Source organism: Salmo salar, chromosome 04 (assembly GCF_965601325.2).
Source record: "Salmo salar chromosome 04, fSalSal1, whole genome shotgun sequence".
Classification (NCBI taxonomy): domain Eukaryota; kingdom Metazoa; phylum Chordata; class Actinopteri; order Salmoniformes; family Salmonidae; genus Salmo; species Salmo salar.
Genome location: NC_138294.1, coordinates 12,515,799 through 12,532,010, shown reverse-complemented (window position 1 = coordinate 12,532,010; position 16,212 = coordinate 12,515,799). Strand labels below are relative to the sequence as shown.

General features: G+C 41.7%; 1 protein-coding gene across 1 annotated transcript in view; it reads left to right on the top strand.

The window, feature by feature from the left end:
• The first annotated feature begins 2,799 nt into the window (after positions 1–2,799).
• Positions 2,800–16,212, top strand: part of LOC106610537 (calcium-binding protein 2-like) — a 34,715-nt gene continuing 21,302 nt past the window's right edge. Inside the window, exons 1-2 of the mRNA XM_045717637.2 lie at positions 2,800–3,074; positions 5,578–5,760. Coding sequence (XP_045573593.1) covers positions 3,012–3,074; positions 5,578–5,760 — 246 coding nt within the window. The 5' untranslated portion in view covers positions 2,800–3,011. The remainder of the gene's footprint in view (positions 3,075–5,577; positions 5,761–16,212) is intronic.

Below are 16,212 nucleotides of genomic sequence, written 5' to 3'. Positions count from 1 at the left end.
CTCTGGTGATGGGATGTGTTATTCCTAACCACCTGATCTGATTAAGTTAACTAGTTATGAGCTCTAGTTAGTTAACTAGTTATGAACTCTAGTTAGTTAACTAGTTATGTGTTCTAGTTCGTTAACTAGTTATGAGCTCTAGTTAGTTAAGTAGTTATGTGTTCTAGTTAGTTAACTAGTTATGAGCTCTAGTTAGTTAACTAGTTATGAACTCTAGTTAGTTAACTAGTTATGTGTTCTAGTTTGTTAACTAGTTATGTGTTCTAGTTAGTTAACTAGTTATGTGTTCTAGTTAGTTAACTAGTTATGAACTATAGTTATTTAACTAGTTATGAGTTCTAGTTAGTTAACTAGCTATGAGCTCTTGTTAGTTAACTAGCTATGAGCTCTAGTTAACTAACTAGTTATGAGCTCCAGTTAGTTGACTAGTTATGAGCTGTAGTTAGTTAAGTAGTTATGAGATCTAGTTATTCATAGGCTATAACTAGGAGCAAGATTTTTTTAAATTAACAAGTCACATGGAAAAACTCCTGGCCTGGTGTTTAGTTTGTTTGCTTTCACTGTATTATTGACTTGACTGTATTTGTTAACCAGCTAGGTGTGGTCACTGACGCGGAGCTAATGCCACTTTATATAATGTTTTCATACCCTACATTACTCATCTCATATGTATATACTGTACTCTATACCATCTACTGCATCTTGCCATCTTGATGTAATGTATCACTAGCCACTTTAAACAATGCCACTTTATATAATGTTTTCATATCCTACATTACTCATCTCATATGTATATACTGTACTCTATACCATCTACTGCAGCTTGCCATCTTGATGTAATGTATCACTAGCCGCTTTATATGTTTTCATACCCTACATTACTCATCTCATATGTAAATACTGTACACTATACCATCTACTGCATCTTGCCTATGCCGTTCGGCCATCACTCATTTATATATTTTTTATGTACACATTCATATTCATTCCTTTACACTTGTGTGTATAAAGTAGTTGTTGTGAAATTGTTAGGTTATATTACGTGTTAGATATTACTGCATAGTCGGAACTAGAAGCACAAGCATTTCACTACACTTGCATTAACACCTGTTAACCATGTGTATGTGACAAATAAATGTGATTTGATTGAGACAGAAAACCGCATGACGAGAGAAATGGAATGGGGCAATCAGAGAAAGAGAGAGAGTACTTATTTCCCTCATTAAAATGCAAATCATTTTATAACATTTTTGACATGTGTTTTTCTGGATTTTTTTTGTTGTTATTCTGTCTCTCACTGTTCAAATAAACCTACCACTAAAATTATAGACTGATCATTTCTTTGTCAGTGGGCAAACGTACAAAATCAGCAGGGGATCATGTACTTTTTTCCCTCACTGTACATTGCTTAATGGGAAACACAAGCACAAGCACAAAGCAAAATGCCGTGCTATCTTGCCCTAAATCGACAGTACACCGTGGCTAACTATTTGGGGGGAAGCAGAGAGCTGTGGGTTGGCAGCGCACTACATTGCTGCCTGCCATAAGATGAGGGACAGTGTCTGACAGACCAACTAACTTGCACATGTCCTCTATGCTTATTGTTATTGTTCAATGTATGGTTAATTTGACCTTTGGATATTGTTGTTACTGTTGTCCCGTTGACAATTTTGATTCTTATTATTTGAATATTGTAAATATCAAAAGTAAGCTTTGGCAATATGTACATTGTTACATCATGCCAATAAAGCAAATTGAATTGAATTGAGAGAGAGAGATAGAAAAAAGGGTGAGAGAGAGAGAGAGGGTGAGAGAGAAAAATAGATATACAGAGAGAGGTAAAGGGAGACAGAAATAGACAAAAGGGAGTGAGAGAGAGACTGAAAAAGAGAGGAAGGAAAGTGATATAGAGAGGGAAACGCAGAGAAAGAGAGGAGAGAGAGGTAAAGGGAGACAGAGAGAGAGAACAGAGGGAGAGGGAAGGAGATATGGATGGATGGAGGGAGTGGTCTGGAGTGCTTTTTAAACAGGAGTTAATGCAGAGGGTTCACTTACTTATAGACAGACAGATGCACATGTGGTATTAAGGCTGAGTCGTGTGTCAGAGATACTGCTTAGATCACACACACACACACACACACACACACACACACACACACACACACACACACACACACACACACACACACACACACACACACACACACACACACACACACAGAGAGAGAGAGAGAATTACGCACACATGCACATACACACACACACACACACACACACACACACACACACACACACACACACACACACACACACACACACACACACACACACACACAGAGAGAGTGACGCACACATGCACATACACACACACACACACACACACATACACAAACAAACACACATGCATGTTTGATTGATGATTTGGGAATGGTCTGAACCATCTCTAACTCCATCAGTTGGAACATCATTTGAGTGTTTAAATGCTCCAAATGTTAAATACGCAAGTGTATACGCATGGGTATGTGTGTGAGTGTGTGTTGGCACGTGCGTGTGTGACTGTCTGTGTGTGCGAGCATTGTGTGGATTGACAAACAAACAAAACAAACCTGCAAAATAACAATACACAGGAGTATGGAAATGTAAGAGGATTGGGGACAAATCAAGAGCGACAGAAAGCACCGCTGCAACACAGAAAATAAGGGATTAATAGTGACATGTCAGAAAGAGAGAGAGAGAGAGAGAGAGAGAGAGAGAGAGAAAGGAGGGAGGGAGGGACAGGTGACAGAGATGTGAGAGATGCTCCACAGATGACCAACAGTGGCAGATGTACAGGGAGAGATATAGACGGAGTGAATAGAAGAACGAGAGAGTGACAGAGAGAGTGACAGATGAGACAGAAAGACATAGAGGGAACAAACGAACGCGACTGAGAGTGACAGAACGAGTCAGAGAAACACTATATGAGTGATAGAGGAAGTTAGCCTGATATTTGTCTTCATTTGTTTAGAAGAATGAGTGTAGCCGGAAGCATCTTAAACCTGGAAGACATCCCTGAAGGAAGGTTGGAGAAAAAGGTAAGAGTGTGTGTGTGTGTGTGTGTGTGTGTGTGTGTGTGTGTGTGTGTGTGTGTGTGTGTCATTTATGAAGTAAAGTCATTTAGACACTCCAATCATATCCATCTCCCGCAAAACAAAGCTCAACGCCTTATTTGAAATGCCAAGCCAATGATTCCATTTAAATGGTCATCTCTGTTAGGGTCATATACTGTCATGGAACATTTCCCATAATGCATTCCGTAATCCTTGTTAGACACTGAGTTGTTCTGTGTTTATGTTTAAAGCTAGAATCTTCATCTGAAACAATAACAAAGTGTATTCCCCGCCCCTGTTTCGCTAAAAAGCTAAGGGATGGGTCTGGAAAAATGTAACCACTCTCAAATTCATAGACAGAGCCATGGATGCAGGGGACTGACAATTCATAACATAATAATTACAGATTTAACCATGTTTTGAGGCTGTTTGTTTACATTTACATTGTTGAAAAACAGAGTAAACAAGCTTACTTTGGGTTCTGATGGGGTACGTCAGTTGAACTCAGCTCATGAGGCATTTCTAAGTCATATTCTTCAACAATCACTGGGTATAAAGTATATCATTACTTTATACATCCCAAAATGTACGTAGAAACGAAGGATTCTATCTTTAAGATTAAAAAACATGCGCTATCCTGTTTTAATGCATGAAATAACTTAGCAACTTCTAGTACAGTAGTATAGTGTCTTATTGTGAGTCTTCTAGTACAGTAGTATAGTGTCTTATTGTGAGTCTTCTAGTACAGTAGTATAGTGTCTTATTGTGAGTCTTCTAGTACAGTAATATAGTGTCTTATTGTGAGTCTTCTAGTACAGTAGTATAGTGTCTTATTGTGAGTCTTCTAGTACAGTAGTATAGTGTCTTATTGTGAGTCTTCTAGTACAGTAGTATAGTGTCCTATTGTGAATCTTCTAGTACAGTAGTATAGTGTCCTATTGAGTCTTCTAGTACAGTAGTATAGTGTCTTATTGTGAGTCTTCTAGTACAGTAGTATAGTGTCCTATTGTGAGTCTTCTAGTACAGTAGTATAGTGTCCTATTGAGTCTTCTAGTACAGTAGTATAGTGTCTTATTGTGAGTCTTCTAGTACAGTAGTATAGTGCCCTATTGTGAGTATTCTAGTACAGTAGTATAGTGCCCTATTGAGTCTTCTAGTACAGTAGTATAGTGCCCTATTGAGTCTTCTAGTACAGTAGTATAGTGTCTTATTGTGAGTCTTCTAGTACAGTAGTATAGTGCCCTATTGTGAGTCTTCTAGTACAGTAGTATAGTGTCCTATTGAGTCTTCTAGTACAGTAGTATAGTGTCTTATTGTGAGTCTTCTAGTACAGTAGTATAGTGCCCTATTGTGAGTATTCTAGTACAGTAGTATAGTGTCCTATTGAGTCTTCTAGTACAGTAGTATAGTGTCTTATTGTGAGTCTTCTAGTACAGTAGTATAGTGCCCTATTGTGAGTCTTCTAGTACAGTAGTATATTGTCTTATTGTGAGTCTTCTAGTACAGTAGTATAGTGTCTTATTGTGAGTCTTCTAGTACAGTAGTATAGTGCCCTATTGAGTCTTCTAGTACAGTAGTATAGTGCCCTATTGAGTCTTCTAGTACAGTAGTATAGTGTCTTATTGTGAGTCTTCTAGTACAGTAGTATAGTGTCTTATTGTGAGTCTTCTAGTACAGTAGTATAGTGTCTTATTGTGAGTCTTCTAGTACAGTAGTATAGTGTCTTATTGTGAGTCTTCTAGTACAGTAGTATAGTGTCCTATTGTGAGTCTTCTAGTACAGTAGTATGGTGTCCTATTGAGTCTTCTAGTACAGTAGTATAGTGTCTTATTGTGAGTCTTCTAGTACAGTAGTATAGTGTCCTATTGTGAGTCTTCTAGTACAGTAGTATAGTGTCCTATTGAGTCTTCTAGTACAGTAGTATAGTGTCTTATTGTGAGTCTTCTAGTACAGTAGTATAGTGTCCTATTGTGAGTCTTCTAGTACAGTAGTATAGTGTCCTATTGAGTCTTCTAGTACAGTAGTATAGTGTCTTATTGTGAGTCTTCTAGTACAGTAGTATAGTGCCCTATTGTGAGTATTCTAGTACAGTAGTATAGTGCCCTATTGAGTCTTCTAGTACAGTAGTATAGTGCCCTATTGAGTCTTCTAGTACAGTAGTATATTGTCTTATTGTGAGTCTTCTAGTACAGTAGTATAGTGCCCTATTGTGAGTCTTCTAGTACAGTAGTATAGTGCCCTATTGTGAATCTTCTAGTACAGTAGTATAGTGCCCTATTGTGAGTCTTCTAGTACAGTAGTATAGTGCCCTATTGTGATTCTTCACTCACACCTACTACATAACTGGAGGCTATATACTTTTCTGTATCAGAACATACAGTTTGGGTCCTGTATCAGAACATCAGTTAACTCATCTGTTTGGGTCATTTCTGTCTCTGTCTGTCTCTGTCTGTCTCTGTCTGTCTCTGTCTGTCTCTGTCTCTGTCAGGGCTCCATCAAGAAGAAGATAGAGAAGTTGAGGAGATGGAGCTCCTGCAGCATAAAGAGACCTTCTAAGAAGACTAAGACCAGAAGCCTGTCCACCGCTACAGAGGCACCAGAGGAGACCTGGGGGCTCAAGACCCCCGAGAGGAGGAGGCTCAAACCCATCATCGCCTCCGTCTTCGGACAGGTAAAATACTGGGACAGGTGGAGTGACTCAACTGTTGGAGTCTTTACCTGGGGAGTCTTTACCTGGGGAGTCCTTACCTGGGGGAGTCCTTACCTACAGACGTCCTTACCTGGGGGAGTCCTTACCTGGGGGAGCCCTTACTTGGGGGAGTCCTTACCTGGGGGAGTCCTTACCTACAGACGCCCTTACCTGGGGGAGTTCCTACCTGGGGGAGTCCTTACCTGGGGGAGTCTTTACCTGGGGGAGTCTTTACCTGGGGGAGTTCTTACATGGGGGAGTCCTTACCTGGGGGAGTCCTTACCTGGGGGAGTCCTTACCTGGGGGAGTCCTTACCTGGGGGAGTCCTTACCTACAGACGTCCTTACCTGCGAGAGTCCTTACTTGGGGGAGTTCATACCTGGGGGAGTCCTTACCTGGGGGAGTCCTTACCTGGGGGAGTCTTTACCTGGGGGAGTCCTTACCTGGGGGAGTCTTTACCTGGGGGAGTCCTTACCTACAGACATCCTTACCTGAGGAAGTCCTTACCTGGGGGAGTCCTTACCTGGGGGAATCCTTACCTGGGGGAGTCTTTATCTGGGGGAATCCGTACCCGGGGGAGTCTTTACCTGGGGGAGTCCTTACCTACAGACATCCTTACCTGAGGAAGTCCTTACCTGGGGGAGTCCTTACCTGGGGGAATCCTTACCTGGGGGAGTCTTTATCTGGGGGAATCCGTACCCGGGGGAGTCTACCTGAGGGAGTGCTAGCCTGGCAGTGTACTTGTCAAGGCATTTACTTGTAGGTCACTTGACTTGTGAGAGTCCATATACTTCTGGGACATCTTAACTGTTGGTCTGTCTCTGTACCTTTGGGTCTCTTTACTTGTGACTTCTTTCATTCTGGTTTCATGTGGTCGTATAGAAAGTAGTTGAAGCACTCTGTTGTTATACAATTAAATGAGAGAAGACACTCACACACAAATAACAATTGTTTAGTCTGTTCAAACACTTTTCCTGGGTATACAGTGGGGGGAAAAGCATTTGATCCCCTGCTGATTTTGTACGTTTGCCCACTTACAAATAAATTATCAGTCTATAATTTTAATGGTAGGTTTATTTGAGCAGTGAGAGACAGAATAACAACAAAAAAATCCAGAAAACGCATGTCAAAAATGTTATCAAATGATTTGCATTTTAATGAGGGAAAAAAGTATTTGACCCCTCTGCAAAACATGACTTAGTGCTTGGTGGCAAAACCCTTGTTGGCAATCACAGAGGTCAGACGTTTCTTGTAGTTGGCCACCAGGTTTGCACACATCTCAGGAGGGATTTTGTCCCACTCCTCTTTGCAGATCTTCTCCAAGTCATTAAGGTTTCGAGGCTGACGTTTGGCAACTCGAACCTTCAGCTCCCTCCATAGATGTTCTATGGGATTAAGGTCTGGAGACTGGCTAGGCCACTCCAGGACCTTAATGTGCTTCTTCTTGAGCCACTTGAGCCACTGGCCGTGTGTTTTGCGTCATTGTCATGCTGGAATTCCCATTCATGACCCATTTTCAATGCCCTGGCTGAGGGAAGGAGGTTCTCACCCAAGATTTGACGGTACATGGCCCCGTCCATCGTCCCTTTGATGCGGTGAAGTTGTCCTGTCCCCTTAGCAGAAAAACACCCCCAAAGCATAATGTTTCCACCTCCATGTTTGACGGTGGAGATGGTGTTCTTGGTGTCATAGGCAACATTCCTCCTCCTCCAAACACGGCGAGTTGAGTTGATGCCAAAGAGCTCCATTTTGCTCTCATCTGACCACAACACTTTCACCAGTTGTCCTCTGCGTCATTCAGATGTTCATTGGCAAATGAACATCTGAATGAACATCAGACGGGCATGTATATGTATTCTTGAGCAGGGGACCTTGCGGGCGCTGCAGGATTTCAGTCCTTCACGGCGTAGTGTGTTACCAATTGTTTTCTTGGTGACTATGGCCCCAGCTGCCTTGAGATCATTGACAAGATCCTCCTGTGTAGTTCTGGGCTGATTCCTCACCGTTCTCATAATTATTGCAACTCCACGAGGTGAGATCTTGCATGGAGCCCCAGGCCGAGGGATATTGACAGTTCTTTTGTGTTTCTTCCATTTGCAAATAATCGCACCAAATGTTGTCACCTTCTCACCAAGCTGCTTGGCGATGGTCTTGTAGCCCATTCCAGCCTTGTGTAGGTCTACAATCTTGTCCCTGACATCTTTGGAGAGCTCATTGGTCTTGGCCATGGTGGAGAGTTTGGAATCTGATTGATTGCTTCTGTGGACAGGTGTCTTTTTTACAGGTAACAAGCTGCGGTTAGGAGCACTCCCTTTAAGAGTGTGCTCCTAATCTCAGCTCGTTACCTGTATAAAAGACACCTGGGAGCCAGAAATCTTTCTGATTGAGAGGGGGTCAAATACTTATTTCCCTCATTAAAATGCAAATCAATTTATAACATTTTTGACATGCGTTTTTCTGGATATTTTTGTTGTTATTCTGTCTCTCACTGTTCAAATGAACCTACCATTAAAATTATAGACTGATCCTTTCTTTGTCAGTGGGCAAACGTACAAAATCAGCAGGGGATCAAATACTTTTTACCCCACTGTAGTTCCCAGATGTGGAGTACCTTCACCAAGACCAGAGAGAGAGAAAGACCCAGAATCTAAGAGAGAAAGATAATGAAAGAAAGAGTGTGTGAGAGAGAGAGAGAGAGAGAGAGAGAGAGAGAGAGAGAGAGAGAGAGAGAGAGAGAGAGAGAGAGAGAGAGAGAGAGAGAGAGGAGAGAGAGAGAGGAGAGAGAGAGAGAGAGAGAGAGGTAAAGGGAGACAGATATTAAAAAATGGAGTGAGAGAGAGAATGAATAGAGAGGGAGGAGAGCGATATAGAGATGGGGAAATAAAGAGAAAGAGAAGAGACAGAATGAATGTCAGTGTCACTGACCCATTGTTCCCTGGGCCCAGTTTTTCTGCAGGATTAAATGCGTTGAAAAATTATGACTAGAACAGGCATCCCCATTGAAGTCAATGATATGACCGTTCTATTAATTCTATTTTAATCCTATCAGTGACCTCTTGTTCTCAGGGCATAATGAGTCCGACAAAAGTAATCACCCCAGAGTTGGGATGCTGCTAAATCAGACCTAATCAAATGCTCTCTGCACCCAACTGCCAGATTGGGAAAAAGCTGCCTCAATAAAAATTCTGATTATGACACCAGGGTTGACCTTACGTAAGGAAGTGTAGTTATCTTATGTAAGCACTGTTCTTAGGGTTTATAGACAGAGGAAGCAGAATAGTGTTTATATACACGGGGAACAGTATAGTGTTTATAGAGGAAGAAGTATAGTGTTTATAGACAGAGGGAGCTGTATAGTGTTTAAAGAGGAAGCAGTATAGTGTTTATAGAGGAAGGAAGCACTACAGTGTTTATAGACAGAGGAAGCAGTATAGTGTTAATAGAGGAAGCAGAATAGTGTTTATAAAGAAACCAGTATAGCGTTTATAGAGGAAGCAGTATAGTGTTTATAGACAAAGGAAGCAGTATAGAGTTTATAGAGGAAGCAGTATAGTGTTTATAAAGAAAGCAGTATGGTGTTTATAGACAGAGGAAGCAGTAGAGAGTTTATAGAGGAAGCAGTACAGTGTTTATAGACAGAGAAAGCAGTATTGTGTATATAGACAGAGAAGGCAGTATAGTGTGTATAGACAGAGGAAGCAGTATAGTGTTTTTAGACACTTGAAGCGGTATACTGTTTATAGAGGAAGCAGCATAGTGTTCATAGACAGAGGAAGATGTATTGTGTAGTGTTTATAGACAAAGCGTTTTACTCTTTGTAGACAGAGCAAGCAGTATAGTGTTTATATAGGAGGAGTATAGTGTTTATAGAGAAAGCAATATAGTGTTTTTATAGGAAGCAGTATAGTGTTAACAGAGAAAGCAGTATCGTGTTTATAGAGAAAGTAGTATAGTGTTTATAGAGAAAGTAGTATAGTGTTTATAGAGAAAGTAGTATAGTGTTTATAGAGAAAGCAGTATAGTGTTTATAGACAGAGGAAGCAGCATAGTGTTTATATAGGAGGAGTATAGTGTTTATAGAGGAAGCAGAATAGTTTTTATATAGGAAGGAGTATAGTGTTTTTAGAGGAAGCAGTATGGCGTTTACAGAGAAAGCAGTATAGTGTTTATAGAGAAAGTAGTATAGTGTTTATAGAGAAAGCAGTATAGTGTTTATAGACAGAGGAAGCAGCATAGTGTTTATATAGGAGGAGTATAGTGTTTATAGAGGAAGCAGAATAGTTTTTATATAGGAAGGAGTATAGTGTTTTTAGAGGAAGCAGTATGGCGTTTACAGAGAAAGCAGTATAGTGTTTATAGAGAAAGCGATATAGTGTTTATAGGGAAAGCAGTACAGTGTTTATAGATAAAGCAGTAAATTGTTTATAGAGAAAACAGTAGTGTTTATAGATAGAGAAAGCAGTGTAGTGTTTATAGAGAAAGCAGTATAGTGTTTATAGACAGAGGAAGCAGTATGGTGTTTATAGAGAAGCAGTATCGTGTTTATAGAGAAGCAGTATAGTGTTTATAGAGAAGCAGTATCGTGTTTATAGAGAAGCAGTATAGTGTTTATAGAAAAAGCAGTATAGTGTTTATAGACAGTGAAAGCAGTATAGTGTTTGCAGACAGAGGAAGCAGTATAGTGTTTATAGAGAAGCAGTATAGTGTTTATAGAAAAAGCAGTATAGTGTTTATAGACAGAGGAAGCAGTATAGTGTTTATAGACAGAGAAAGCAGTATAGTGTTTATAGAGAAGCAGTATAGTGTTTATAGAGAAGCAGTATAGTGTTTATAGAAAAAGCAGTATAGTGTTTATAAAAAAAGCAGTATAGTGTGTATAGACAGAGGAAGCCGTATAGTGTTTATAGACAGAGGATGCAGTATAGTGTTTCCAGACAGAGGAAGCTTTATTGTGTTAACAGACAGAGAAAGCAGTATAGTGTTTGCAGACAGAGGAAGCAGTATAGTGTTTATAGAGGAAGCTGTATAGTGTTTATAGACAGAGGAAGCAGTATAGTGTTTATTGAGAAAGCAGCAGAGAAGCATAGACAGTAGGTTTGATTGTTCTTTCTGTTTAAATCGCTGTTCATCAGCCGTTCATGTTAACACACCATACACTGAGAAACAACAGATTACATGGTGCTGGAGGAAATAAACCATAATGCTTTGACCATGAAAAAAAGCTTAGAATAAAACACAATGCCAATGTTCAATAAAGGAAGTACATTTTTACATTTGAGTCATTTAGCAGTCATTTATCCATACATTTCATACAATTCTTTTTATTTATTTATTTATTTATTTAATTTTTTTCCCATACTGGTCCCCCGTGGGAAGCGAACCCACAACCCTGGCGTTGCAAACACCATGCTCTACCAACTGAGCCACACGGGACCAAGTAAGGAAGAAACCAGGATATAGTATGATGCTCTTCAGCTCTTTATGTTCAAACTCCAGTTTGGAGTCCCCTGATCTGTTATAGAATGAATGAAGATGAATGGACAGACACCTGAAGTAGATGGAACAGAAGATGAGATGAATGCGAGACACTGGGAGAGAGAGAGGAGAGAGAGAGAAAGAAAGAAAGAAATAGAGAGAGGAGAGCGAAATAAAGAAATAGAGAAATGGTGAGAGAGAGAGGAGAGAGAGCGAGAGAACGAGAGAAAGGGGGAGAGAGAGCGAGAGGGAGAGAGAAAGAGAGAGAGAGAGAGAGAGAGAGAGAGAGAGAGAGAGAGAGAGAGAGTGGGAGAATAGTCATGTTCTTTATCTAGCATGTCCACAGATGTTCTACTGACTCATTTGACTCCAACTACAATACCATTATCAATATGTTACTACATTTACATGACAACATAAGACTACCCATATATCATCAGGAGTCATGTAGAGAATAAACAGGGTTCTCACTGAGTCACTGTAGTTATTTAACACTTCCAGATCTAATAGGGTGACACACAAGTAAACAGAGAGAGAGAGAGAGAGAGGACGTGCCGAGGCGAGGGGTGGCGTGTCATTCAGAGAGCGAGAGAGAGATGGACAGTTGTCATTCAGAGAGAGAGAGAGATGGACAGTTGTCATTCAGAGAGAGAGAGAGAGAGATGGACAGTTGTCATTCAGAGAGACTTTGAAGGAGATCCCATAGGGCTCTGGTCAAAAGTAGTGCACTACGTAGGGAATAGGGTGCCATTTGGGACGCAGATGGGTCAGTATAGATTTACAGCAACAACAAAACAAAAAAAACATTTCAAAACATGATTTCAGAAAAGGGTGATTTCTATCTTTCATTCTTCCATTCTGCCTGTTGCTCTGCAAGTCATTGATCTCCATGGCAACAGAGATATTGACAGAAGGACAAAAACAGGAAAAATGGACAGAAAAGCTTTACATTGACATTTTAGCCATTTAGTATACGCTCTTATCCATAGACTTAAAGGAGCAATTAGGGTTAAGTGCCTTGCTCATGGGCACATCAGCTGATTTTCCACCTAGTTGGCTCTGGGATTCAAACACTCTCAACCTCTAGGCTACCTGCTGCCCTGCGGTGAGGGAAAGGTGAGAAAGGGAGGATAGATTGATTGGGAAACATTGAGAGGGATGGAGGGATGGAGGGAGAGTTATGGTGGTGAAATTAAACCACTCAGAGGATAAAATGATCCCTTTACAGACAGATTCACTCTCAGCTGAGACTAGGAGACGGTTAAAGACTAGTCTTAGGACCTAGCATAGGAAAAACTACAGGAAATAGTTCAAAATAACACTTAGGAAAAACTACAGGAAAAGTAACATTAAGGAAGGAGATGGTTAAAATCATTAAGAGTCGATTGACACACTTGTCTGTTTAAGCTAGAGATATCTAACACAATGGGGTTCTCTGTTTTGCTGTAAGACCCGGGACGGGACTCGTCTGAAGGTGACCTGAAGGTAACCCAGTACCGGTTCAGAACATGAATGGAAGCATGGAAGTAACACAAAAAAGGAGATAAATATGTCTCCAAAAAAGAAATATATATATAAAATATTTCCTGAGCTTTCTTCTGTCTCATAGATACTAGACAGACACTTCAAAACGTTCTGATTTATTTTTGGACTGTTTGTTTTGCCTTTTTATGAATGTGTTAATTAATTTGTTTCTCTGGGCTATAGTAGTAAAGGCCAAATTCCATAGCTGTGGGAAGTAAGGGTGCTGAAGGTGCTGTAAAAATAAGATAAATCATATATATATATATATATAGAGAGAGAGAGAGAGAGAGAGAGAGAGAGAGAGAGAGAGACAGACAGACAGTTCAAACAAGCTGAGCTGATCTGACATCGTCGTTTGACAACTGTCATACAGAATATAAGTGATTATCTCTCTCTATTTCTCTATCCCTCCCTCATTCTCTCTCACTGTCTTTCTATCCCTCTGTTTCTCTCTGGTCTCTCTCTCCTATCATGTCTATCCCTCTGTTTCTCTCGGGTCTCTCTCTCCTATCATGTCTATCCCTCTGTTTCTCTCGGGTCTTTCTCTCCTTCTGTCATTGTGGCCCTATTGTAATCCATTCCAATCATTCTAGAACATACCAGACAACCCAAATCTCATATACTGTAGATGAAGGAAACACAATCACACTACACACCACACACTACACACTACAGGTCTACAGGTCTACAGAGAATTGTGGAGAAAGTGGGAGTATCAATGGGAAATATGGAACAATCCAGTGAGAGAGAGAGAGAGAGAGAGAGAGAGAGAGAGAGAGAGAGAGAGAGAGAGAGAGAGAGAGAGAGAGAGAGAGAGAGAGAGAGAGAGAGAGAGAGAGAAAAGGAGTGAGTGTGTGAGAGAGAGAGAGAGAGGGAGAGAGAAATAGAGAGAGAGAAATAGAGAGAGTGAGAAATAGAGAGAGAGAAATAGAGAGAGTGAGAAATAGAGAGAGCGAGAGGGAGAGAGAAATAGAGAGAAATAGAGAGAGTGAGAAATAGAGAGAGTGAGAAATAGAGAGGGCGAGTGAGACGGAGATAGAAGAGATAAGAGAGAGAAAGACAGGAAGAGGGGCCAAATTGTTAAAAAGTAACATAGACTAGATCAGGGGTACGTAACCCTGTACCAGGAGTACCACAGGAGCTGCAGGTTTTGTTCCAACTGGGCTCCACACCTGGCCAACTGAGCTAATTGATCAATTCAGTGATTGCCTAAATTCAACACAAATAAATACATAACCTAGACATGTACAATATCAGGAAAACACATCACTGTTGTGCTAGAGCTTCCATCCACAATGGACATCTTTCACATCATCTACATGTAAATAGATAGATAACACACTGGGATATCCCTCCCATGTGTTTAACAGTGTATGTATTAAACCTGCCCAGAGTGTACAAAGCTCTACATGCATGTACCTACACATGCAAGAACATACACAATATATATATTGTGTATGTTCTTGCATGTGTATATATATATATATATATATATATATATATATATATATATATATAGGGTTTCTGTTGGCCTCAATTACTATACTATTTGTGTGTGTGTTTGATTCACTGTTCATTCTGAGATATCTGATGCCTGGATATGTGTACTAGAGAGAGAGGAGAGGAGGAGAGGAGGAGAGAAAGGAGAGGAGGAGAGAGAGGAGAGGAAGATGGGGAGAAGAGGAGGAGAGGAGAGGTAGGAGAGGAGAGAAAGGAGAGGAGGAGAGAGAGGAGAGGAAAATGGTAAGGAGAGGAGGAGAGGAGAGGTAGGAGAGAAAGGAGAGAAAGGAGAGGAGGAGAGAGAGGAGAGGAAAATGGGGAGGAGAGGAGGAGAGGAGAGGTAGGAGAGGAGGAAAGAAGAGATGAGAGGAGGAGAGAGAGGAAAGGAAGGAGATGAGGAGAGAGAGGAGAGGTAGAAGAGAGAGGAGAGGAAGGAAAGGAGGAGATAGAGGAGAGGAGGAGAGAGAGAAGAGGAGGAGAGAGATGAGAGGAGGAGAGAGACGAGAGGAGGAGAGAGAGGAAAGGAATGACAGAAGGGAAAGTAAGGAGAGGAGGAGAGGAGAAGAAGAGGAGAGAGAGGAAAGGAAGGAGAGGAGGTGAGAGGAGAGAGAGGAAAGGAGGAGAGAGAGGAGAGGAGGAGAGGAAACCAAGGAGAGGAGGAGAGAGAGGAGAGGAGGAGATAGAGGAAACAAAGGAGAGGAGGAGAGAGAGTAGAAAGAGGAGAGGAAGAGAGAGTGGAGAGAGAGGAGAGGAGGAGAGAGAGGAAACAAAGGAGAGGAGGAGAGAGAGGAGAGAGAGGAAAGGAAATGAAGGAGAGGAGAGAGAGGAAATGAAGGAGGGAGGAGAGAGAGGAGAGAAGGAGAGATGGGAGAGAGGAGAGGTAGGAGAGAGGGAGAGAAGGAGAGAGGGGAGAGAGGAGAGGAGGATAGAGAGGAGAGAATGAGGGAGAGAGGAGAGAGAGGAAAGGAAGGAGAGAGAGGAAATGAAGGAGAGGAGGAGAGAGAGGAGAGAAGGAGAGAGGGGAGAGAGGAGAGGTAGGAGAGAGAGGAGGAGGAGGAGAGAGGGGAGAGAGGAGAGGAGGAGAGAGGGAGAGAAGGAGAGAGGGGAGAGAGGAGAGGAGGAGAGAGGAGAGAAGGAGGGAGGGGAGAGAGGAAAGGAGGAGAGAGAGGAAAGAAGGAGAGAGGGGAGAGAGGAGAGGAGGAGAGAGAGGAGAGGAGAGAATGAGAGAGGGGAGAGAGGAGAGGTAGGAGAGAGAGGAGGGGAGGAGAGAGGGGAGAGAAGGAGAGAGGGGAGAGAGGAGAGGAGGAGAAAGAGGAGAGAAGGAGGGAGGGGAGAGAGGAGAGGAGGAGAGAGGGGAGAGGAGGAAAGAGAGGAGAGGAGGAAAGATCAGGGAGATGTATCTTGCTGTGGAAAATATACAAATGTGTCTTTTGATGGAAAACCCATGAGACAGATGAACTAGTGAATGAATGAGTGAAGTGTGAGTCAGTAGGACTAGACAGATGATGACTAGATGTTACAACAGATGACACACACACACAGACATGCACACACACACACACACACAAAACACAGCAGACTATTGCATTTAAATTGATTAAAGTTCCGCTCAACCTTCAAGAGCCTCAGAGGAAATGGTCAGGAAGCAGTCACACACGGAGACAGACGCAGGCTCACACACGTAAGAACACACACACACACACATAGTTACGCAAGCTCTCTGTCTCTCTCTCTCTCTCACACACACACACACACACACACACACACACACACACACACACACACACACACACACACACACACACACACACACACACCACCCCCCGGGTCAGGATGGCGTGGTGGGAAATCCTTTCTTCTGAACACCGTCATAAAGTTGTTGACTCTGTGATATGAGATTGTTATTAAAACGTGTTTCTACCCTCTCTCCCGTCA